General features: G+C 37.9%; 3 protein-coding genes and 1 pseudogene across 4 annotated transcripts; all 4 read left to right on the top strand.

Moving 5' to 3' along the window:
- Positions 1 to 5,969: 5,969 nt before the first annotated feature.
- LOC127949464 (uncharacterized) lies at positions 5,970 to 7,859 on the top strand. Of its 2 annotated transcripts, none has more exons than XM_052546801.1 (3): positions 5,970 to 6,138; positions 6,828 to 6,941; positions 7,196 to 7,859. In XM_052546801.1, exons 2-3 carry the CDS (start codon positions 6,841 to 6,843, stop codon positions 7,620 to 7,622), a joined length of 528 nt encoding a protein of 175 aa, XP_052402761.1. In that variant the 5' UTR covers positions 5,970 to 6,138; positions 6,828 to 6,840; the 3' UTR covers positions 7,623 to 7,859. The 2 variants fall into 2 exon arrangements, with proteins under 2 accessions (XP_052402761.1, XP_052402769.1); XM_052546809.1 differs by having other exon boundaries at positions 5,975 to 6,142.
- A 790-nt stretch (positions 7,860 to 8,649) lies between these two features.
- Positions 8,650 to 10,832, top strand: apnl (actinoporin-like protein). Its single transcript, XM_052546790.1, has 3 exons — positions 8,650 to 8,818; positions 9,386 to 9,517; positions 9,897 to 10,832. Exons 2-3 carry the CDS (start codon positions 9,414 to 9,416, stop codon positions 10,345 to 10,347), a joined length of 555 nt encoding a protein of 184 aa, XP_052402750.1. The 5' UTR covers positions 8,650 to 8,818; positions 9,386 to 9,413; the 3' UTR covers positions 10,348 to 10,832.
- A 4,641-nt stretch (positions 10,833 to 15,473) lies between these two features.
- LOC127957107 (5-demethoxyubiquinone hydroxylase, mitochondrial-like) lies at positions 15,474 to 16,653 on the top strand (annotated as a pseudogene).
- A 2,611-nt stretch (positions 16,654 to 19,264) lies between these two features.
- Positions 19,265 to 21,013, top strand: LOC127949428 (inositol 1,4,5-trisphosphate receptor-interacting protein-like 2). Its single transcript, XM_052546686.1, has one exon. The coding sequence runs from the start codon at positions 19,459 to 19,461 to the stop codon at positions 20,932 to 20,934; it is 1,476 nt and encodes a 491-aa protein (XP_052402646.1). The 5' UTR covers positions 19,265 to 19,458; the 3' UTR covers positions 20,935 to 21,013.
- The last annotated feature ends 4,759 nt before the right edge of the window (positions 21,014 to 25,772 follow it).

Here is a 25,772-nt window from a genome sequence, read left to right as displayed (position 1 = left end):
GCCTCGAGCGTCCCTGGCGGCACATACCTCGCCAGCTCGAGGGCACCGCGGATTCACCACAGCGGCGAGGGATCTTCAGCAGCGCGTCCCTCCTTCTCCCGGGCTTCGGCACCACTGTAACAATATTTACATCTCCATATTCATCGGGAAGAAGGAGGCGGGAACCGGCGCACAATCAAAAACTCATTTTAATAATCAAAAGTAAATACAAAACGGTGCACCAGCCCCTCACGGACGACTGGTGCGCATAAATAAAAAGCAAACATAAAATAATGTCCCAGGCCTGGTCCTCTCTCGTCCTTCACGGTCGTCACTCCAGTTTTATATCCTTCCATCTCCTACGTGGGACTCCATACTAGCGGTGGGGCTCAGGTGTAGCTCATCTCCAATCACTACACCTGGCCTCACTCCTCGTTCCCACGCCTCTCGGCCCCGCCCCACTCGCCACAAATATATTATCTTTTGTTTTTGCAGCCCTTTTTCATTACATAATTCATGCTTGCATCTGATATTAAGTAATTGAGAATGCACAAATCTATAATAAAATTGTAAATAACGCAGATCTAAATGTGTTGTATTGCTGTAGAACTGCTGTAAATTCAGCTTTGCCATTATACAGGAATAAAATAACATATTATTTAAACCAAAAACAGTGCTTATGAACTGTAGTAATATTTCACAATATTTATGGTTTTATTGTATTTTAGATAGGGTTTGCAAATGAATGCACAACTGTGTATAATGGAATACAAAAATGGGAAGTCTCGTGGATCCTTCAACTCAAGTACACACACACACACACACACACACACACACACACACACACAGAGAGAACTCATGTACAGTGACAGAGACAGAGTAAAAAGCTATGTGGTGGCCTTTTAAAGTGTCAGCCGATGATTTAGGATCAGTCTGAGGAAAGGAAAGGACTCTGCTCTCTTTAAGGCCATGGCCTGTCACACAACACACTCTCACACTCCGCAGAGATATGCATACATCTAAACACAATCGCACACACTGCAATGGGAGCGACAGGTGAGAGAGAGTGGGATCAGGGGAAAAAAAAAATCCATAACCAGAATTGCACTGGTCCGTTTGTGCCTTCACTCGGCATTCATCTGCAGTCAAAAGAGAACTGTCACACCTTTGATCCCCTCGTCCACTGAGCACAACACTTAATTGCACTGGTGGGAGTGGAAGGAATCAAATATAATGTGCACGTACGAAAACAAACGTGGGCGTTCATGCCCTCAGTCGACACTGATATGACGTGTGCGCATGTTGGAGATGAGGGGTGACAAGACAGGAAGGCAATAAGACTTATAATTGATTCTTAGCCACTCAGGATCTCAGGAGTCAAATATAGAACATGTGCAGACACAACTTACAGTAATCACCACGCACACACACACATCTGTCATAAATTCCCAACAGAGTACCTGGCCTCCTGTTGAATGGCTGTGTGTTTACAAAGAAATGTTTCCCATTGGTTTTCTGATCAATGGGATTATATTTCTTATGAAGGAAGGATGAGAGGATATGTCTGTGGAGGAAAAGCGAGAGAGTGAATGAGGGATGAAGGAGCAGAGAGGCATGAGAGAACAAGGTGAGGACATGTCCCATATGCACGCTGGAATGCAAGACAAGAAAGTATTGATTTATCTCCCTCTCTACACTCCTCTTTCTGTCTCCTTTCACTCAACACTTTTTTCTCTTTTTCTCATTATGGTTGCATTCTTTATCTTTTCTAACAATTCTGTCATCATTTACTGATGTTCATTTAGGCTTCATACTCCAGGAGGTGACTAAAATGGACACACATACAACACTGCTGACAGTCTGGGAAATGTTTGCTGAACAAAGCGCAAGCAAGCCATGTGAAAAATAATAAAAAAGGGCCTCAAAAAAAAAAAGACACTAATGGTGATCTATACTCGTATTATTTCATTGTTAGTCATCACCACCAATAACCATCTGTCATGTGACTTTTGCTCAGGAGGTTTAGTGTGACATTTTGTGCGTTGTGAAACCTTTTGCTCTCTCTCACTTCTAAAATAATAATAATAAGCTCTTAAACAGCAACCACTCTTCATAAGGTAATATTTCCCTAAATCTTGTAACATCGCTTGAGAGCCACGGTGTATAAATGTGTCTACTTTCAATTAACTTTGAAGACTCTTCTTTGTAGTGAATCAGTTAAAAATGACTCTTGAAATCAAAAGCAATTTGAATCAAACTCACTCATTCAGTGCATCATTAAAAGCTGTTGCTGAGTTCTCAACTGACTTTCTTCATTCAGCCATTTTTCAGTTCAAAATGAACTGGCTTCAGGTAAAGAGACATCAGACTGTATACTTGTTGTTGATATGACAATGTATAATTAAATATAGTCTTTGTAAGCACAGAGGTTTTCATAATAAATGAATGATAACACTTTACAATAAGGTTCATTAGGTAACATTAGTTAACTACTTTAGTTAACATGAACTAAGCATGAACAATACTTATTACAGCATTTATTAATCTAAAATTAATTTTAACATTTACTAATGAATTAAAATCAAAAGTTATGCTTGCTCACATTAGTTAATGCGCTGTGAATTAACATAAACGAACATTGACCGACTTTATTTTCATTAACTAACATTAAAAAAGATTAATAAATACTAGAATAAATTATATGTATTTTATATATATGTATAAAATACATAATAAAAATAATAGTACAAATTTCTTTAAATAAAATATAATTATTGAGTTGTAAGCTTGTACCAAAAAAGCCAAACTTGTACACTGAATGTTTATAGACCAATGACAGCTGACACTTTTATTGTATGGAAAAGAGCAGCTAGGACATTCTGCTAAATATCTCATTTGTGTTCCAAGAGACAATGAGGGTGAGTAAATGATGACAATTTTTTTTTTTTTTTTGAACTATCCCTTTAAGTAAAGTTTTAGTATTTTTTATAAATGCAGTAGGACAGCATAATAGCCACACTAACACAAAGGAACTGTGCTCCTGACAAATCAAGATGAGCAACACTGACAGAACAACAAAAGGAAGAGACCAATAGGTGGGAAACAATGGTATGATAACTGCTCTGGCTTTACAGAACAGAGAGACTAGAGCCAATATTGGGGGAGCAATCAGAGGTAGCTGAGCCAAAACATGACAGCATCTTGCAGAAAGAGAGAATAAGAAGACAAACAGGAACTGTAAAAGACATTTTTAAAGATAAATTGAATGAGGGAGATAGGGACTTGTGGAACCATAGACAAAAATTAAATAAAAAAAAGATAAGATAAGAAAAGACAGACAAAGGAAAAATACATTTGTCCCAAATATGACAACTAGACTATATAAACAGGAAACATTAGCAAGCATGATTGTACCACAGATTTATTTCCATGCCAAAGAAAGAAAGAAAGAAAGACCATGTCTTGTTTTGTGGCTGTCACTTCATGAGGCAGAATACAAAATGTCTGACAAGATTAAGAAAAATGTTTGTTGGAAAAATTTGCGTTTTACTGAATTAAACGGATACATTTCTGAAGCAAAAGATGCCACAGTAGATATACATTTTAATTCTAGAACTGATTAAAAAAAATTAAGATATATTGAAATCACACAAGCAACCTCACATCATCTTTCTCTGTGCATATTTGACAAATACTTTAACCTTAATATCAATTTTCAAGTTTGGTTTTAACATCTTTCAATTATTTATTTATTCATTAAATATTTGAAATTAATATGATGAAACATCACAATTGTCCAACTCTCAACAGGATCTAAACTAGTCAGACCAAAAATTGTGCAAGTTCTTGACTATCCAATACAATTCTGCATACCTACAAGGACAACACTATCTTCTCAGGCTTCTTTCTGTCTGACAAGTGAGTTTAAAAAGAATTCCTGCAGGTTGCAGCCTCACTCTTTCTACCTGGAGACTACGTAAATGTATTCATGTCGCACTCCACCCTATCGATAACCGGGCTGCAGAGGAATTAAAGGGCAAACCGCACAAATCATCATTAAATACAAGATAAATATTCACACATTCCCAGCCTCAGACCCTCGCTGAATCTCTGGAAATGTTCTTTATCTCAGCTAATTTGAATATGGGGACGCGGTAACATGCCCAGTCAAATTAAAGCATCAGAGACACACAACACACAAAACATGCACCTCAAGTGCTCTCAAAATGAGATTAATGCCTGTGATTTGGTCATTGTGGAGAATAAACAGAAAAACCTAAGTCGGGTGTGAAACAGCTTAGACACCTGTCCTTTTTTCTATTACATTTTTCTCTCATCGCCGCATCACTGTCTTTTTTCTCGCTCACCTGCTTCTCATCTGCAGAGTGGCAGCACATATAATCCCTCCGTAATGGACGTTTAATATTTACGCATTTGGTGTAATCACTTAAATGCCTGTTTTACCACGGCCTTGTTTGGGTAGTTGGAGGGCATCTGACAGCCTATTCATCACAAAGTGAGCATGCGGAACCTCGCGTCCCCCTTAACGATCAATCAACCGGCAGCTCCAACCCCCTACACATACACACACCTCAGCCTGACTGTGTATAATCACTTCTGTTTGCATAACCCCCCACCACACATACTTACACACAAACCCAAGAACGATAGTTATTAGTCCATCATATGAAAGGCCCTACCTGTGAAAAGCTCCATAGGCTCCAAAGATTAATCTTTAGCCCTTCAGACGCACGGCAGCTTATGCATTTAGAGAGCCTCCACTGGATCAGGTAATGGGATGTGGACTTTACACTGAAATACATCTAATCATAAGGTTAGCTTTTGATTTCCTGTGAAAGGATTTAGCCGAAGCTGAATTACCTCGGCTGGTGGAGAGAATGTGAATCAGGCGTTTTATTGGATAGCCAAAAAGTCACTTTGAGCTTTTCTTGGTCACTGTAAAAACAAGAAGAAAAAAAAATTGATGGCTTATAGGGACTACTATGAAGAAGCATTTATAATCAGACGGATTCATTAAAATTCATACTAATGCATTTAAATATTCTCAATGGCTACATTAAATCTTTAAATGTACTTTTAGCAAAGCTTAAAAGGGATAGTCCACCAAAAAAAAAAAAAAAAAAAAAAAAAAAAAGTCATTCCAAACCTGTATGACTTTCTTTCTTCTAAAGAACATGAATGAGGGTGAGTAAATTAACTTAAGAGAATTTTCATTTTGGAGTGAACTATCCCTTTAAGAAAAACATAGCATAGCTCACTTGGCATTTGTTTTAAAATATATGTATAATTAATTTAATCAAACTGGAAATAAAAGCATCTCCAGGAATGTAAAATCATAATTAGAAGAGGATTAATGGGCTGAGCATGTGTATATTTGCTGCCCCCTGTTGGAAAATGAATAAGGGCCCTGAACTTTCGGTCAGATGTGGGTGCATCCTTAAAACATTTCTGCACATTCCTGCCAAGTCTAGGTGTGTGAGTGAGTTTACAAATTGTGCTGGAATGAATGGTGAAATGCCTGTACATGCAGAGGCACTCACAACACTCTCAGTTTTGTCTGCGCTAAGGGAGCGGCTGTGTGCTTTCCCTCTCTTGCTTCATCGGACCATGACATGTTCAATCACACACTGTCACTCTTAGGAGAGAGATGCTCTAACATGCTTTGATGAGATGTACTATAGTGCAAATATTACACAAGTGTGCTATAATCTCCCATTGCCCTTACATTATCTTTAAGCCCTCTCTTATTAGTATCACTTTTCACAAGGGGTTTGGGCGTTGGTGGATTTAGTTCTATTCATCATTCATTTTAAATTCAATATTTGCACTGTAACCAACAAGGTATTTCATCTGGCATTTTTATTGGCTGTTTGCCCATGAATTCGCTAAATGGAGCTATGTGACTGAAGATTTATGAAAGCAGTTAGTTAGTCAACACCCTTCAAACTCTCCCACAAATACTAGTTAGTTCTTCCTGTCAGCATTGGAGGGGAAAGAAGGGGGGACACGCCTGTGTTTGTCAAACAGGTGTTTGTGTGTCTATGAGTGTTTCTGTCACTCACACACCACTTTGTTCATCTGAGCTGAAACAGAAGAGCAGCAAACCCTAAATTCCCTCAGCCGCAGCAACCTCTAATAGTAGGTAACTGTCAAGTACTTATTAACCAGTTTGTGATAAAGTTCCATGTGTGCGCTGTAAAAAACAAACGGTAAATTTTTGTTTTTTCTTAAATACAGAAATGATCATTAACCCTTAATTCATCTGCACTGTAATGATAGTAAAAAGTCTCATATTGCTTGTGTCTGCCATGATTCTCAGCTCACTGCATCACTGTTTGTCTCTGCTAACGGTTTAGTTCTCCGAGCCATATGGAGCCCGCAAGTGGCTTTCCATATTCTGCCGAGCTGTCAGGCGTGTTATTTGAGATCTTTTAGCGCCTGTGCTAAAACAGTAGAAAACACTCATCTGTCAACCTGCTGTCATATTTAGCAGATAGTTTCTGATAAGAAGACAGATTAGGCTTTGCATTGATTTTGTGTATATTTTGAGCTGCATATCAATCACATTTATTTGATTAAAATGCTTTAGGATTTGCGAGACAATTCAATTGCTTTAAGAGAATAATTATGTAGCAGAATATCCAAGTTGTATTTTTAAATAAAATGTTAGTGAATGGCGACAACAGCCAGTCCCTATATATATATATACATAATTTTTATTTATTTTTTACATGGCCCTTTACTAATTTGTTGAATGCAATTTTTTTCTTTTCCATTTTTTCAGCCTTTAAAAAAAATATTTTTCCTCTTTCATGACCCCCCCACAGAAGCAGTGCCAACATGCAGAACGCAGAAGCCGTGTCAGCAACAATAAACACTAATAGGAACTGTACAGTGGAGATCACCAATGTTAGCAGCAATTACTGCCTTATCAATCCAAAGTAAGGAAAAGTCATGCTTATTTTCATTTACAATTATTTAAACTAAGTTACTGACAAAATCAGATCAGTGAGTGATAAATCAGGAAAACTCTTGTTTGAAAAAGTAGTGACTTTAAGAATTGAATTATGTTCATTTGTACACTGTAACTGTTACAGTGCGGGGCAAATCCCTTTCAGTTACTCTCTGATATTTATTGTAATTGTACATATCTATAAAATATTATTTACCAGTGTTAACTATAAACTTCTCTCAGAGTGTACATGTCCAGTGGGTTCAGTTACCATCCACCCCAACCCACCATCCGCACCGCCAAGACCGAGGTTTGCTCATTCACTAAGGATGACAACACTGCCACCGGGGCTGTGGGCATCTTGACCTATGACCTCTTCCACATGCAGAACCGTATGTGCACTGAGCGCATGGCCATTCTGTTCTCTGTCCCCTTCGACTACCACCTCTACAAGAACGTGATGGGCATCGGGCTGTTTGAGAGCAGCCGTGGATGTGACAAGGCCCTGTACAAGCACATGTATGAGGGGAAGGACTTCAGTCAGTTCACCCGTGCAGATGTGGGGGGATCTGGAATCACCCACAGAGGGAAGAAAATAGATTTAAGGGCCACCATGTCTACTGTGGGCAAGGCTATTATTAAGCTAGAGGTCTATGACAAGATGGGCTAAATAACAAACAAATTGGGTCTGAGTACCAGTACACAAATGATTAATAAAATAAAAATAAAAAATATATACTTTTTATGATCTTAAACATCATATGCTTATTAAATTTCATCATGTGCATGCCATTGTGCTATCAAATTTTATCACTTTTTTTGTCTGTATTAAAACCTGCATTTATGCTGCCCAATATTCTGATTTTCACTTCTCAAAATGTATCTAAATAAAAAGAAAAAGCCTGAATACTCACGTTTGCTTCTGTGTCTACACTATATGCATTATATATGATATAAAATGAGGTGATAATGTGGCTGATGCTTCTATCAAAAGAGATACAATTAGTATATATTAGTATATAATTGAGATAATTAGTAATCAATTCATAAATATAATTTATGAAGTATAGATACATTTATGCAACCCAACTCTACAAGCTGCCCTTTGCTTTTCACTTACATTTCTTATAGGAAACATCAAATGAAACACATAAAAATTAAACACTTTAAAGCCATGAACCATAAACAAATGTTAACCTATCAAAAAACATAAAAATAAATAAATAAATAAATATATATATATGTCTGTGTGTGTGTGTGTGTGTGTGTGCGTGCAAACCGCCTATTTTTTTTCTTTGAGGAACTTTTTTCCACTATAGTTTCAAGCAGGAAATGAAGTGAGAATATTATTTTAGACTCATTATTCAAAACATATAACAAAACAAACATTACAATCCAAACGGTTTCAAAATACTATTATTTCTGTATTAAATACAACAAAGACTAATTATTATCAATTATCAGGAAACCTCACCTAAAACGTATTCCTGAAAATGCCATCATGCTTATGTTTGAATCCCTTAAAAACTGAGTCATTTCTGAGACAGATCTGTACATGCATCTTCACTGTTCTGGTCTAAGAAATCTAGCAACTAGTTTTAGGTGTGGACCTGTGAAACCACACATCTTCCCACCAATCTGAGATGATATGTGTGTGAGCATGCATCTCCATGCTTGTGCGTAAAGAGGGTGTACACTAAATTTTAGTAAGCACACATTTGTTTTCACAGGTGGGTATGTTCTGTTCTTGTTGTTGATCATGAAGACTGGGAAAGGGACAAAGTAAAAACGCAGTGACTCTTTCAGAACGCACTGTTACTGAGCAACACACACACACACACAAATACACTCCGGACTACCACAGAGGTAAGCTTTCATTCTCCTTGAGACTAAATATGCTTAATAATCATAACTTAATAATCAAAAATAAATTGTAATGTATTCTAATGTACCCCTTTTATTTCTATTTCTAAATTATAACATTGCAAGCCAGTTTATTCAGTTATGGACAATTAATTAAGCAATGCATTCTAAAACTGCAGATTGCTACAGGCACAACGTTTTTTAAAGAGGGGCATTTGTGTCTATATACTGTACTGTGACCCTGTTTATTCCCTAGTTAACGATGACAACAGTGACAATATATGAACTTTAATCTAATGCTTCTGGGTTTTATATTGAAGTGTATGCGCATACACACACCAGACAGTACAGAATCTGTTTCAGGAATAAAATACTGAATTCAAATACGCCAGTTCAAACAGAGGGAAATTAACTTGTGTTAGCAAACTTCATATCAAAGAAAAACAAGAGAAAAGTTATTTTATTTTCACAGCAGCGCTGCTCTCAACTGCATTTCCACTTCTTTTTACTGTGAGGTACAGACCTCTTTTCTCACACCATCCCTCTTCTCTCTACTTCTCTCCGTTTCAGCCGTCAATCAGATCTATCGTGCTCCATCATGACTGAGTCTGCTGAGGCTGCCGCTGCCAACGTGAGCAGCAGGAGACACGCCACCATAGAGATCACCAACCTGACAAACAACTACTGCCTCCTCAACCCAAAGTGAGACTACAACCAGACACGAAACTAATGTTTAACCAAGCATTCAAAACTAAAACTTTGTCTCTAAACCTCTATTTGAGTAATATGTATATATGTATATCAAATGCATTAAGATGGAAATTCTGTTATTATTTACTCACCCTTATGTCATTTTCTTCTGTGGAACCTAAAATACTGGGATATATATATATACCCCTTTTACTGTACTTACATTTAATTTTATGGAAGAAGCAAAAAAAAAAAAAAAAATTTCCAAATATTATTCCACTGAAGATAGTAGGCATGCATGTTTGGAACAATGTTATGGTGATTAAACGATAACAGAAAACTGTAAATATGTGCGTTTAACATTGGTGATTTATCCATATAAATCCCACAGGGTGTATCTTGAGAGCGGTGAAACCTCCAATCCACCTCAGCCCACGGTGCGCCCCCTCAAGACTGAAGTATGCACTTTCAGCAAGACCAGCGCTCATGCCACTGGCAGCGTGGGGGTTATGACCTACGACCTGTTCGAGCGAAGCAGAAATGACTACAGTGAGACCCTTGCCCTCATGTTTTCGGTCCCCTGGGACTACAATATGTATAAGAATTGGTTTGCAGTGGGCATCTACCCGAAAGGAAAGGAGTGTGACCAGGCCCTTTATAAAGAAATGTACTATCAAAAGAACCCACAGGGCTTTGTGAGGGAGGAGGCCAATGGGTCAGGCATTAACTATGAGGGAAAATTACTGGATATAAGGGCCACCATGTGTCCTTTAGGCAGGGCTATCATAAAACTGGAGGTGTGGGACAAGCTGATGTCTCCTTTGAGTCAGCAGGTTTCCTGAACGTAAAAACCAGGCAGCCATTTTACTGAATCATAATAATATAGTAACTTTTTTACATGCCTTTATATGTTATCACCTGTATCAAAAATGTTTGCCTCTATATTTACCAATGCAATAAATATAGCCCTGGGTTTTTTCTTCTTCTTTTTTTAACTTCCTAGTCAGCTCTTTGGGGTAATTTGAACTCAGTAAAATGGTCTGAGGGTGTTTAAACTGGATGTAATACCTCTGTAATATCCCACACTTTAAACTGTTCACTTTTTCTGTCAGAAGATCGCCTCAGAATCAGATGTGTGTTTTCAGTCTGCTCATGACTAAATCCCCTCTCATATCAGGCAGCATTGTGTTGTTATTCAGTCAAACCATCTTCTTGGTGGCTTTTTTTTTTTTACTCCCTCATCAGGGCAGAGATCCCTGTGAACAATAAACACTGTCTGTACTGACTGCCACTGCTGAGGTATTTTCAAATAAATATTTACCTGCAATTTTGTAGTAATTCCTTTCCCTTTTTACTGAGCCTGAAGGCTTGGTGTTGTATTTATTGGTGTATTCAAAATCTCAAATGAGTGCCGAGGCTGTTTGCTGGAAAGGGTCCCGTGTAAATATTTTGTAATATTTATTTGGAAACTTCTAATGCCTGGAGAGGCCAGTTGAACCATGGGAACCGAAAGACAGAGACGAAGATATAAAGAATGAATCACTGCATCAAAGAAGAGTGAGAGCACATTTTACATCTTTAAACTCCTCTTGTCCTGAATAACTCCTTCAGCAGGCGCTGAATGGTGTCTCTCCAGCTTACTCAATAATCATAATCAGAAACATCAATGCTAATTTATCAGTAAGAAATGGAGCTGTAATTGGAAAACGAAAGGTTTTACAAGCATCTATTAGTACTTGCCCAAATCTGGAGGGGACAATATCTCATTTAAAACAATAGCAAACCAGTCATCAAGGTCAAAGTGCAACTGCAGCACTATTACTAAAATAAAAACCAGTCTGTTCTAGATTCTTACTTCAATGGATTGAATTGCTTCTCAGTCCATTTCTTAATACTACAGTCACACTATCACCAAATAAGAGCCTTGATCAAAGGTTTCTTTCTGTCTGCGCTGTAACATTTGCATGGAAAGCCATACATAATAAAGGCTAAACGTCACACCTTTAAGAGGTATCTCTGGAGCATTGTTGCTCAATGTAATAGGGTGGTGAGGAACTGCTGTAAACAGATGGCTAGTGCTTTTCTGATGCTACAGTGTGTATCTTGAGTCAGGTGTGTGGATTTGCTCCACACTTGAGCTTGAAGCAGTATTCTTTTTTTTCCCCTAGTTTATTTATTTTGAACTGTAAGGGAAATATTTCCCTTATATATAATATATTTTTGCTTACGCTGTTGTGTATTTCTGCATTTGATTGTGTTTATGCATGTATGGGAAATGGCAAGTGATATTGACTCACATACTAAATTCAATTAGTAGTTTGCATCACTACTTAAAGGTGTACAATCTTAAAATACTTAATTAAACTGAGCTAGGACAAAGTAAGCTACAGAGTTCACACATTTTCCCAAAAAGTCTAAATGCTACTGTTTCTGTGCAGATATTGCTTATGGTTTGAGCCAAAGTTTGACTGGTTATCTTCCAGCGACTCTCTGCTGGTTGATGCCATTATGCCAGTAAATAGATGGCAAAAACAATCCTTCTTTTTTTTTTCTATTGATGGCCATTCAAAAATAAAATTTCAGAAAAATATGGAAAAAAAACAAGCAACACATAAACTGGAAATATTCCATTTTATTACAGTAGATATTTTTGGAAGGCCCTTGAAAGTGTGAAATTTTGACTATTTTTCTGTCAGCTCTGTCTGTGACCAAAATCCTGAGAGAGTTTTTTTTCCCCATTTATATTTTCAATTTCCATTTGGAGGACAAGCTGTTTAATCACTGGAGCTTTCACAAGGTGAAGTGGTCATTTGTGAAAGGACACATAAAGGCGGTTGTGCAAAGGTTGTCCAAAAAGGCGGGATCTGCAAGAGTTAGAGCTAATTTGAGAGATTTCACTTTTCTCATCAGTGCACAAGATCGGTAATGTAATGAACTGATAGAGCTGAAATTCAACCACAGATGTTGCAGTGATGTGAATTCATTTTCATAGTCGTGTAGGGTCTTCTTAGTCCATTTTGTTGAGTCAGAGCCGAATTGAAATCCTTAACCAATCGAGTTCAAGTAAGAGACATATATTAATGTATTATCTTAAATTTATGTTGTTACAAATGACATTTTTTTCTCTCGTTATACTTTACATGGACTTGACTGTACTCAGAAAAATGTTGTCGAAAATGTCAAGAGTCCATGTCAAGTTTGAGTACAAATTTACCAGAGTTATTATTGCTGAGTCTTATACCACACATCAAGTTCTCACGCAGGGAAAAATACATAGCGGAGCAAAGAGGAAACTGACAATGCAACAACAGACAAGACAGAGCAGGTTACTTGCACAACACTGGTGCAACACACATATCGTGTAGTTTTCAAATAAACCTGAAGGACTTGATCAGGTGTGTTTAATTAGGGTTGAATTGAACTCTGCTGGGCTCCAGCCCTCCAGGAATTGAGTTTGATGCGCCTGCTGAACCAATCATCCCTTCCACTAATTATAGCACAAAATAGACATCAATGAACATCAGAAAATCTCTTGTTTAACAATGGAAAGATGTCAACACACTATCAAGCTCAAGTCCAAATTTAATTTAATTTAATTTAAATCTACCGACATTAATCTACTCTCCGGTCTGGTTTGTTTGTCAGGCAAAATGGCAGATTCAGCATTATGTTTGGTCAGATTGCCTGTCAGTCAAACTCCCAGCGAAGGTTCGACTGGACTCAAATCTGGGTTTGATTCAGAGTCCGACAATGAGTACCCCAACTCTGGATCACAGTAAGAAGTCGAGAAGTCACCTCACGCAATGTTAGCGAGATGTTGATTGTTATGTAATCTGCCACTTTAAATGATCGAGCTCTTTAAAGGCAGATCAATTCAGACTCTGAAAGTGATTCCATTAATATAATTTATCTGTGCCATTATCATTACAGCTGTGGTTTGGACCTCACTGTTCTCACACAATTAGAATGATTATTAAAACGTTGTAGTCATCACCATTGTCCTATGAACAGGGCCTTTACACTTCATTCAAAATATACATTTGATCAATTATTGCATTCCCTGGGAATCTAAACTCTAAAATGGATAAACAAATTCTTTAAAAAGAGAACAGAGTCTCTGTCTTAACAGTGGTAATGTCCATACACGTACATGACGGCTGTGATCACAAGTAATTATCTCCACATTGTGAATGCTTTGCTTTTCTTTTTTTCTTCAACATTTTCTACCAGAAACTTCCACAAGACCAGTTGCACAAGAAGAATACATTTCATTTCGAGTCTAAAAATAGATTAATGTGGGTAAATCACAATGCGAAGGGGTTTACTGCTGCTATTTGCTGTGTGAGAGTGCCACTGTGTGGAGGGATAAGGTAAAGTGACCCAGACCTACAGGCGATATACATACTGTTTATATGGATTTATAGTTCATTAGGAGGCTATGAGCTGTTAAGAGTCATGTACAGGTGCATCTCAATAAATTAGAATGCCGTGGAAAATTTTATTTATTTCAGTAATTGAACTCAAATTGTGGAACTCATGTATTAAATAAATTCAGTGCACACAGATTGAAAGGAGAAGAAGAACTGGACTGTTGCCCAGTGGTTCAAAGTCCTCTTTTCAGATGAGAGCTAATTTTATATTTGGTTTGGAAACTAAGGTCCTAGAGTCTGGAGGAAGAGTGGAGAAGCTCATAGCCCAAGTTTGCTTGAAGTCCAGTGTTAAGTTTCCACAATTTGTGATGAATTGGGGTGCAATGTCATCTGCTGGTGTTGGTCCATTGTGTTTTTTGAAAACCAAAGTCACTGCACTCGTTTGCCAAAACATTTTGGAGCACTTCATGCTTCCTTCTGCTGACCAGCTTTTTGAAGATGCTTATTTCATTTTCCAGCAGGATTTGGCACCTGCCCACACTGCCAAAAGCACCAAAAGTTGGTTAAATGACCATGGTGTTGGTGTGCTTGACTGGCCAGCAAACTCACCAGACCTGAACCCCAGAGAATCTATGGGCTACTCTCAAGAGGAAGATGAGAAACAAGAGACCAAAAAATGCAGATGAGCTGAAGGCCACTGTCAAAAAAACCTGGGCTTCATACCACTTCAGCAGTGCCACAAACTGATCACCTCCATGCCACGACGAATTGAGGCAGTAATTAAAGCAAAAGGAGCCCCAACCAAGTATTGAGTACATGTACAGTAAAAGAACATACTTTCCAGAAAGCCAACAATTGACTAAAAATGTTTGAAGTATTGTCTTATGTCTTATGTCTTATGAAGTATTTTAATTTGTTATCACAATTAAAAGAACCAAAGACTTAAACTACTTCAATCTGTGTGTATGAGGTTCACAATTTGAGTTGAATTACTGAAATAAATGAACGTTTACATGACATTCTAATTTATTAAGATGCACCTGTATAAGATAAAACAGGCAACACATGGTTAGATTAAATATTGTTTGTGTGCGTGTACTTGTGTTTGCTTCTAAAGTTATTTACCCCATATCTGAACTGTGCTTCAGTTTTTCACTGGTTCCCGGGCAGCAGGCGTTCATACTGTTCTCTGATCTCAGCGATGGCAGCATTCAGACGCGCTGTAGGGGCTGTGTCAACCCCCACCAGCAGACGCCCACTCGGTTGTGCCCAGAATGACAGTTTCTCCTACACAAACAACAAGAACATCAACAAATCCAGCAGAGAATGTTCCATATATACATGCAATGTACAATACAGATATAGAAATGATCCGTTCCATTATTTCATAAACACATCTTGTTTTATCTTGTGATTTTTTTTATCAGTGTTTATCAGAGCTCAAACCAAATCTAACAAAGGTTATATTTGCATGTGTGTCTATGGTACTGACTTACCATTGCATGTTTGTGTGCTTTTCAGCTGTGGTGTCATGTGTAAGGGGATATGTTGTATTGCCTCCCACCAATGATGAAGAACATAAAGCCATCCTTCACAGGATGATGAGAGTGGGTCATGCGGGAGAATATGGTGGCAACCGAATTTATGATGATCAGATGGCTGTTCTTGGCCATTCCCAAATAAGACCACTTACTCAGGTATTAGTGCTTTAACAAAAGCTGACAATTATTACACAACAATTACCATTTCCCTTTGTCACATTTGGGAGGATTAAGTTGTTACATGAGTTTGTGTAAAAGGAACAGCATTCAGTTCAGTGAGGTCGATGTAATATGGAATTGAGCATTCAGTGTGATGTTGAATGTGATGATATATCATTTGCTGTTAAAGGAAATGTGGGATCAAGAGAGAAGCATCTGAATAAGATTAATGAGATACTGGCAGAGAATAGAGTGTGTTTGACCCTCCTGCTTCTTTTGTGGAACATAGCAGGATTTGCTCCTGGTGAGTGTGACCTTTACAGTATTTCCTTTCTAAATATACAATATTACAAAATAAAAATAAAAAAACTTATTTTATACAATATGTTGGTGCCAAAAAACAAACAAAAAAAAAACAAAAAAAAAACATATGGCCTGTATATGGGTCCACTAGTCATGGAAAAGCCTGTTCAAATTAGGGTAGAAAAAATAGTAATTTTAAAGCATGGAAAAGTTTTAGAAATTTAAAAAGTAGTTCACTCAAAAATTAAAAATAGCTGAAAATGTATCCCCTTCAGGCCATCCAAGATGTAGATGACTTTGTTTCATCGTCTGAACTGATTTGGAGAAATGTAGCATTACATCACTTGCTCACCAGTGATTCCTCTGCAGTGAATGGGTGCCGTCAGAATTGTAGTCTAAACATCACGTCTTAATGACGGAACGGTTTCTTACAAAAACGCAGCAATGCACTGGAATTGTGTGGATTACTTGTGGGCTATTGTGATGCTTTTATCAGCCTTTGGGACTTTTGGATCAATTCGTGATCAAGTCATGTAGTGCTAAATTGATTAAAAAAAAAAAAATTCACAGATTACTGGAAAAGTCATGGAAAATCATTGGTCAACGGATGTGGGAATCCTGTGTTTACTTGTGTTAAGCGTGTTTATTGTATTTAGAATATCTGAGTTACACATCTGGTGACATGTTTTTTTGGACAGGCACTGGCTCTGCTCTCTTGGGACAGAAAGGGGCAATGGCCTGCACTGTTTTTATCTCATTCTGCAGGGTTTATTGAAGAATAATGGTATACTGTAACTTTCTAACAGTTATGGTTGTGTTGCCATTAAAGTCATGTGTCTTTACAGGATGTGTGTTTGCAAAGACCACTTTGAACACAAGAGGGCAGCCTTTGCCTCTAAAAGGTAATATGCATCCAGCAGTCACAAGAAGGCGATCTGGACTCAACTGTTGAATTTTTTTGCTTATTTTATTTTTTTCTATTCATTTGTGCCCCAAAAAATTTTATAATATGCTATAAACATGCTCATTTGCTATCTTAGAATATGCTTATACTGTCAGAGACCTTTGCGTAGAGTATTACGCTAAGTTATCACACGGGTGGCTATGAAAACATGTAACGTAATCTGTTTAGCAGAACAGCTGTCTCCATCTCCCTGTGGTTCCCATGACTTAATCTATGAAGGCATGAAGTCATCCTGGACTGTCCACAGAGAGTTTCAGACCCTGACATCCACTTCTAATATCTGAGGGGTTTTCAAGTATGTTGCCAATGGGTGAATTTGGTTTGTTAGGTAGAGAACAGGCTATGAGAATTGCACAAATTATGCTCCAGCCCCCATCCTCCACTTTGTCTAGAGTCTTTTATGCTGACTGTGCTGGATAAAAGTTCTTGAGAGGCTTGTTTAGTTTGGCAGGTTCTGTTAGGGGGCAGAGCTACTGTATGCTCGCATTCAGAGAGAAGGAGGCTGATGCAATCCCAGTGTAACTACAAGTGTAACCCATAACAGAATCAAAGTTTGTGAGGTTTCCAGCTAGCCACAGGCTGCGTCTTGCCTCTACTCCCTTTCTTTCCTACTTTTGAAGGTTTTTATTTCTAAACATGACCCTCTCGTATATTTGCATTGCTTAATGTGATGCAGAAGCAGAAAACTTTTGTTCTCGTGATGTGTCAGAGGAAGCTGACCAGTCTGGAAACACTGCATGAGCTGCTCGTTGTGAACCGATCACATGTCTTTAAATCTTAATTGCACACTGTTTCTAAAAACTAAAGCTTTTTACATATACTTAAATGGGTGAGATACAGACAAAATATATCTGGATGTTTGAGTACAGTACATAACACAAAATATCTCTGGTTTTGTCAACTTTACCAGATATCAAGAGTAGTAAAGGTCTTAAAAAAATCAACTGTTTCTCTCTTATTAGCACCTAGCATAGCTTGTTATAAACAAGTTTGGATAGTATATGTGTTGTGCTCAAAAGCTTATGCACAGACTTAGTGTTATGAATCATGTAATTGTGAGACTGTTTCTCAGAACTTGTTTCCTCAGGACACAGATGCTAACCACAAGACATTATTTTAACAGGCTGAGAGCTGTATTCAACTCGATGGTAAATGCAAATCAATGCCTTTGTTGGTTTGCAGTTGCTGATGCCCTTTAGACGGCTTTATATTTTTAGAGAGGATCACGCTGATCAAAATAGCCCAAGGAGTTTGATTAAAAAAAGGTACATGGCAGAAAAGCAGCAGTAATTGCCTCCTGTCTGTTGCCATTTTAAGTTCCCTATCATGAACATCACTTCCTTCCTCAGTCATCTGCTTAGTCCCAACAGACCAGTTATTTTGTTATCTAAACAGTTCCTGTCTCTGTGTTTATCCTCTGACAGGTCGTACAGGTTTGTGTGACTTTGCTGCTGTTATGTTCTGCATCTCTGAGAGTCCTTACTTGATAATTGTCTGATATGAAGCGCTGACTGACTCTATTTGCTTAAATTCAAATTCTGTACACAGGACTTTATGCATATGGGATCGTCTGAATAGGACACTCAGTTATATTTGACTAAGCTTTGAATAAGCCATTCTAAAACCGTATGTCCCTAAAGCAATATAATATTAAAAGGCTTATGTCCATACAGCAGCATAAAAACAGTTTGTGGACTAAATAAGAGAGATGACAGTGGTTTCTTGTTCAGTATCACAGGGTCAGGGGTGACAGGGAGGGCTCACACTGAGGTTAGGGGTCAGTAACGGATCAACAAAGACACTGATTTCTTCATGTGACACTCCCTTCACAGAGAGCTATTTGAAATACTCTGTGTGTGTGTGTGTGTGTGTGTGTATACAGTGTTTCTGTTAACTTTCTCAATGACTGTATGTGTAGTTTATAGGGGCCACACGCCTACTGAAATAATTTTGTATAACTTAGTCCTAGCAATTTACTAAAGGAGTTGTGTGATGGTATTATAAAAAAATAATAAAAAAAACTCATACTGATTTGGGACTGCATGCAGGTGAGTTTTTGAATGAACTGTCCTATAAATATTGCACCCTTTATTATTAAACATTTTAATGTTTATAATTTGGGCGGTTTTTCAATCCATGCATGTGTTTAGAGGTAGTCAGCTTGTGTAAATCTCTAAGTGAAGGGCCCATTCTGTCAGTTGGCACTTCCCATTTTGAGGTCTGTTTCTTTAAGAGAAGAGGGAGGAGGAGTGTGGACCGGCTCAGAGTTTTGAACGCCTCTTTTTTTTTACAGAAATTCCTCTCTCAAGAGTTTGGCATTTCCTCTGAGCTCATACACTGAGAGCGCGCTCTCCCGTTTCACACAATGCTCACTTGCAACAAAAGCGGGTATTTTCAAACATCCTGAATGAAAGGACTCCTCTTGCCCTCGGCACACGCCGCATCTACAAAGAAACTTCACGGGGTGAACTTCCCCTTACACAACAGTTTTTGCTTGAGAGGACGGAAAGAACATCAGCTTGGTGTTTTCAGCATCTGGGCAAGTGGTTCAGCATGGGCTAGCCCCAATTTTCCCGTAGAGCTGGAGTGGACTGGAAAAGAACAAGGAAGAGAAGGATGAGCATTTATACTCTCAACCTCAGGTTGTTCTGGCCGCTGGCCACTTGTTTTCTCATAGCTCTGCTTCTGTTGCACCAATACATCTTCAGAGGCTCCGAGGACCAAGGGAATGACTGCGCTGACCAGGGACCCGGAGCTTTCATGCTCTTCAAGTACACCCTAGCTTTTATCTTATTTTACTTTTTCATAAAGTACTGCTCAGCTCAACCTGGCACTGCTAGGAGGGCTTTCCAAAAAGTGCCGGAGGTACACGGAAAATCAGGAGTCTCCAAGAGAGAACTACTGGACGATCACTATGAGAGGCATGTGCGTCTTTCTCCACATGTGCTGGGCCACAGCAAAGCCCATGTTGCCAAGCTGGTGAGTGAACTTGTCAGAGTGGGTCGCACCCATGTCCTGCCGGAGTCTTCTCTGGCCTTCCGGGGGGACTTCATTCAGATCGGGAGCTCCTATGAGGAGCACAAGGTGGGCTCAGTTGACTGCTTTGACATCCTTGTGCCTCTGAGGGCACCTCGTGGGCTAAAATTAGAGACTGTTGTTTGTACTGACAAACCTGGAGGGCCACCGCTTTGCACGCTCAACACACCTCGCAAAGCAGAATGGACACGCCGTCACAAGGCCTTCATGGACACGTTCATGCACTTGCACAATGCTCAAAGTGTCTATAGGATGAGCCCAGATTCCGTCCAGCGCTGGTTTTACACAGCTACCCAGCACCGCCTCGCTGCTGTCCGTTACCCGTTTGAGCAGCGCTGTTCCCTTAGCCTGTCTCTCAGCGAGGAGCAGCAGGTGCACCTCCGTCTGACCCCCCGCTCTGATTACGTCTGCTGCCACATCTCCATGGGCATTCGTCTGATCCCAGCCTTTCCTCTTGGTGATGGCGCCTTCTTGGTAGCGTCCCGGCAGGGTCAGGGAGGAGAAGACCTTTGGACGGTGTACTTTCCCAGACAGGAGCAGAGACTTCTGGCGTGGTTAAAAGGTAGACTACCCCCCAACTCGTGTCATCTGAAGTGCCTTCAGCTCCTTAAAGAGGTGCGTAACCTCAGTGGGGAGACTCTGGACCAGCAGTCTGGAGCTGAGTGGGGAGGAGTGCTTTCATCCTATGCTTTGAAGACGGCTTGGCTTCGTCTACTTCTCAGTACACCACCTGAAACCTGGGATGAGTGCAACCTTGTGGACCGGCTGGATGATCTTCTTCGCAGTCTAAGGGAGAGCCTACAGTCTCGGGCTCTCTGCCATTTACTCCTTGGAGGAGTCAGTGGATTTCTGCCAGACTCTATCATTCTTCCCAAACTCGTAAAGGAGATGGTACCCTCCAACCTGTGGGCAGAATTCAGTGACGTCACCCTTGACATGGTCTCCGCCCGACTGTCCTACTCCTGGAACCACCTCCCTCGCCTAATTCGCCTCGGGCGACCGCAGAGGACTAGTCTTGTTAGAGGTGTCCACTGCAAATATATCGATACGGAGTGAAGGTCAACTACAGATGTTTTTCATGTTATCTGAAAATGTATGCCATGTGTGTGTGTATATATATATATATATATATATATATATATATATATATATATATATATATATATATATATATATATATATATATATATATATATAGTTACATTTATTTTTTTTCCCCAAAAGCAGCATTCAGTAGATAGAGATTATCAAAACAGTCTTCGATCTATACAAATAAGTATTGTACTGTAATTGTAGGATGTTCTTTGAAATTCGATTTGAACTGAATTTCATATTCCAGTGTGTGTGTTTATTTTCTGCTCATGCTAATCTATTTAGTATTTCTAGAGAAAAAATCTGATTCTCAAAACTTGCTCTTTAAAAGAACAGTAAACATTGTATATGTTTATATATTTAGCTCCCTCATGCGTCTGAGCTGGTAGGCTTGTGTTGACTCAGGGTGACTATAATGTCTCGCTTCTGGGGCAGTGAGTAGTCAAAACAGCATAAACACCAAAGTTTTTCCACACCCACAAAGTATTAGTAATGCCAGCCTAAAGAGATGAACATCCTGTTTTGAAGGGGAAAATGCAGTGTAGCTACTGTAAAATATATTCTGCTGTGACATTTTGATAAAAAAATCGTAAAATTTATAGCTTGATCATTGCAAAACACCATACAGACCCAAATGTATACTTTATTTTGAATGAATAAATGAGTAATATTGTTTCATAACTGTAGCAATTTCAGTATTGCTTACTTGATTGCTTATGCATTCCACTGATGAGTAAATTCATTATTGGTGCTTTATATCACCTCAGTTCATTACCTTAATTGGTCCTCTTAAGGATTAGGAAGCCCTTTGCTTCACTTCTTCTTACTTGTCTACAGGGACCCCAGCATGCATGCACATGATCTTCTCCCTCAGAGACATGGCTCTGCAGGTTGTCACCATGGAGACATGCTACCTCAGCCCAGGGTCACTTATTCAAGCTGTAGCTTTAGTTTTAATGGCTGAATGCATTTACTTTCACAAAGCAAGCAGAGATCTATATTGATTCCTGCAGGTGCCACAGGGTTAGTTTGTTAGTCTATTTCCTGTTCATACTTTATCTATCAACTGGTTCTCGAACAAAGTGTTCATTCATAGCCATGTGTGTCAGACATATCTTAGTTTCATCAGCTTCACAGGGAAATGTTTGTGGTACCTAAGCAAAAGTCTTTGCGGCTTATTTTTGTCTGTTGTCTAAAAAGCAGAACAGAAAATGAAATAAGGAAATGAAACAGGACATGCTCTGAAAACAATCCTTAAATGTAGTCCGAAACAAGTCTTAAAATACAGAGTAACTAATGTGGAATGTATATTTATATTAATGTATATGTCATTTAATGTATATGTGGTACTGTATGTGAATGTAAGTAGATTGTAAAGCACATTGTACTTGATGTACATATTAGAGAAAACAATCTGTGTGTGTGTGTGTGTACATGTACTTTAATTCATGAATTGAAATAAATATCTATATTTTGGACTGCACACAGTTTTGTTGAATATTTGCTATTTGTAACACCTAAAACTATTTTTTTGACAGTGGTAAAGAAAATAGAATATGGAAACAACACAGAAAGACTGCATGCCATGTCAGCAATTTATTATTTAATTTTATTTGCCATATATATATATATTATTATTATTATTATTATTTTTTTCTATAAAGTGGTGTGATTGTCTTAATTTAAAATAAATATACATATAAATTATTTTTTCTGAATGCTGTGTATACATTTGTCACATGACACACTACAACTTGCTTTTTTATTTTAATATTTTATTTTTCATAATACTTAACTCCAAACTTCTTTATTTTCACTCAGACACAGTCACTGTAATTATCTTCTGTATAGTCTAGTTTTTCAGTGTTTATTCTCATTTGAGTGTTATGTTTAGAGCAATATGGCTCAGTGTAAATTGTAGTGTGGCATAAAGCTGGTGCTCTCTAACATAAGGATATAATCTCATCCTTTCTAATTATCATTTCATTTATGCACTTGCTTGCAGGATTTGATTTGTTGGCAAAAGTAACCACACCTGCAGTCATGGACATATGATTCCAATGGAATGTGGGTGCCACAAGCCGTCACTATGTGTTTGGTGGACAAATAATAAAAAAAAATATTTTTTTATAATCTCACAGTATGCAAGTTAAAATGCTCTGTATCTTTATCGTGTCTTGCTCCCTCTAATAATAATGTGAAAGATGTTACTAGGTGGGCCATATACATTTACTCAAACATTCTCTATGAACCCTGTCATTAGAGTGAATATATGTTACCTACATTTAAAGGAATAGTTCACCCAACATTCCTGTAATAATTTACATAATATTCTTAATGTTCATCATGAATGTTCAGTTTACTTACTTTAGCAATTTGTCACAGAGCCAACAACATATTCGCATCTGTCGAGCTCCAAAAATGTCAAAAAAACAAACAAACAAACAAACAAAAAACATCATAAATGATCATAAATTCCAAGCTTTCTGAAAACAAATGATAGTTTTCTGTGTGGAACAGACTGAAAGTTATTTAACTGTAATTTTGCTTGCCAGCTGGGGTCACCATCCATTTTTATATTTATTTAAAAAAATTATAATAACAATTTATAGACATTCTACTATGAATACTGTAACCCTTCTGTAGAGGTCATATGGGTCAAAAGACTGTCAAATGACAGTGAGAAAAATAGCAGAATGATGCCGGATACGACAGCAGAGGTCACTGTACGTCTATGGTTACATTTTTTAAATCAGCTATCAACAGGTTCTCAAGAACAGAAACAAATGAAAACCTGAGTTCACACAATATCTCTCCCTCTCAGTATTTCTCTGTCTTCATTCAACTATTTATCATATAAAAATATGAATGTTTTCATTCACCCATGCATTTACATTGAAACAATAGTTTACACTCAAAATCTCTCTTAAATTCCTTAAGGGTTTCTTTAGTCTTATTTATTTTGAATGTTGATTTCTTAATTTTATTCTTTTCTTTTCTATTCTATTATGCACATTTGTTTTTGTACAAAACGGATGCTTTTTTAAGTCTCTTATGCTCACAATTGCTGCATTTATTTGATGATAAATGAGTAAAACCAGTAACATTGTGAAATACTAGTACAATTTCAAAGAATTGTTTCTATTTTGCTATATTTGTAAAATGTAAGCAAAATTTTTAAAAGTCAATAAACCAGTCTTCATTGTCACACAATCCTTTAGAAATCATTTTAATATACTGATTTCTGGGGAAAAAAAGAAATTCATGTTGAAAGTAGTCCCTCTTTATTTTTTGGTGAAAATTGTAATTCTATTATTATTAAAAATATTATTATTACTACTATTATTATTATTAAATTAATTATTTTTTATTCTTTGGTAAATAGAAAGCATAAAATATAATTTATCTGAACTGTGTATACTAAAATAAAAAATTGATAAATAATTTCAAAAACATTAAATAAAATAAATCTTACTGACCAAAATTTTTGAGCTGTAGTGTAAGTTTTTCAGGTGCTGTAGTTCAGTCAAACACTCCCCATAACCTGACATGTTCCATACATGCCTAGTTTGGTGAGCGAGGCCTTTCAGCAACAGGTCATGTGCCACTGCTGTTTCCAAGGAGACTTACTTTAAAGTTCCTTGTGATCTACTGACTCAGATTACAATGCTGCAGCACAAATGGACATCCTGTCATACAGTGGGTATAGGAAAAAATCATCCCCCTTTAAAATAATCACATTTCGATGCTTTGTGGCCTGAAATGAAGACGGACAGTGTTTTTTTTTTTTTTTTTTTTTTTAATCCAGCTGTATTTACAACTGATAACATCCAAGAGAAAGATGTAACACCAACATGTAAGAAAAAAATTAAATAAAAAGATTCACCACACAGGAAAAATGATCACTCCATTGTGTCAGTATTTTGTTGAACCTCCTTTTACAGCCTTTAGTCTGTTGGGATCTGTCTCTGTCTCTACTAACTTCATACATCTAGACTTTGCAATATTTCTTATCACTTCTTTGCAGAACTGCTCAAGTTCAGGTAAAAGCTGACGGTGACTGTTTATAGTCTGCATCAAGTCCTTCCACAGATGTTCAATGGTGTTTGAGTCTGGGCTCTGACTAGGCCACACAAGGACATTCAGGTTTTTCTCCTTCAACCACTGTGTGCTTTGGGTCATTGTCATGTTGGAAGGTAAACCTTATTCCCAGTAACAACCCTCTGGCAGAGGGAAGCAGATTTTTCTCAAGAATTTGATGGTATCCCCATCCATTTTTCCTTCTGTCCTGACAAGTGCTTCAGTCCCTACTGCAGAGAAACACTCATAACAGGACCTCCATGCTTTACTGTAGGAATGCTGTTATTTCGATGATAAACTGTATTTTATTTCCACTATATATCGGTGTTGAGGCCAAATAATAAAATGTTAGTCTCATCAAAGTGTGTTTTGGCAAAGCTCAGTCATGACTGCATGTGGCCTTTCTTGAGGAGTGGCTTTTTTCTTTCAAAATCCAGCTTTCAAACCAGCCACATTTGTGCAGAATTTGTGATATTGTTGTCACATGCACACAAATACCTTTCACTTCGTAATAATAAACTTCACTGAGCTTCTAGGCATTGACAAAGCCACAGATTTATTATTATTATGATTTTCTTTCTTTTTTTTTTTTTTTTTTTTTGTATCCATCTCCTGATTTGTGCCTGTCCACAACTTTATCCCCGGAGATCTTGTTTGATTGTTTGCTTCAGTTGCACTACCAAGGACTGAAAGGATCCAGGAAAACTCTTTTCATGCTGAGC

Source organism: Carassius gibelio, chromosome A3 (assembly GCF_023724105.1).
Source record: "Carassius gibelio isolate Cgi1373 ecotype wild population from Czech Republic chromosome A3, carGib1.2-hapl.c, whole genome shotgun sequence".
NCBI classification, from domain to species: Eukaryota; Metazoa; Chordata; class Actinopteri; order Cypriniformes; family Cyprinidae; genus Carassius; species Carassius gibelio.
Note: the sequence above shows the minus strand (reverse complement) of the source record. Positions and strands in the feature narration are given on the sequence as shown.

Coding starts and splice junctions, on each gene's coding strand:
- LOC127949464 (XM_052546801.1), top strand. CDS start 6,841: ATGCAGAACGCAGAAGCCGTGTCAGCAACAATAAACACTAATAGGAAC. Junction 6,942..7,195: donor TACTGCCTTATCAATCCAAA/GTAAGGAAAAGT, acceptor AACTTCTCTCAG/AGTGTACATGTCCAGTGGGT.
- apnl (XM_052546790.1), top strand. CDS start 9,414: ATGACTGAGTCTGCTGAGGCTGCCGCTGCCAACGTGAGCAGCAGGAGA. Junction 9,518..9,896: donor TACTGCCTCCTCAACCCAAA/GTGAGACTACAA, acceptor TAAATCCCACAG/GGTGTATCTTGAGAGCGGTG.
- LOC127949428 (XM_052546686.1), top strand. CDS start 19,459: ATGAGCATTTATACTCTCAACCTCAGGTTGTTCTGGCCGCTGGCCACT.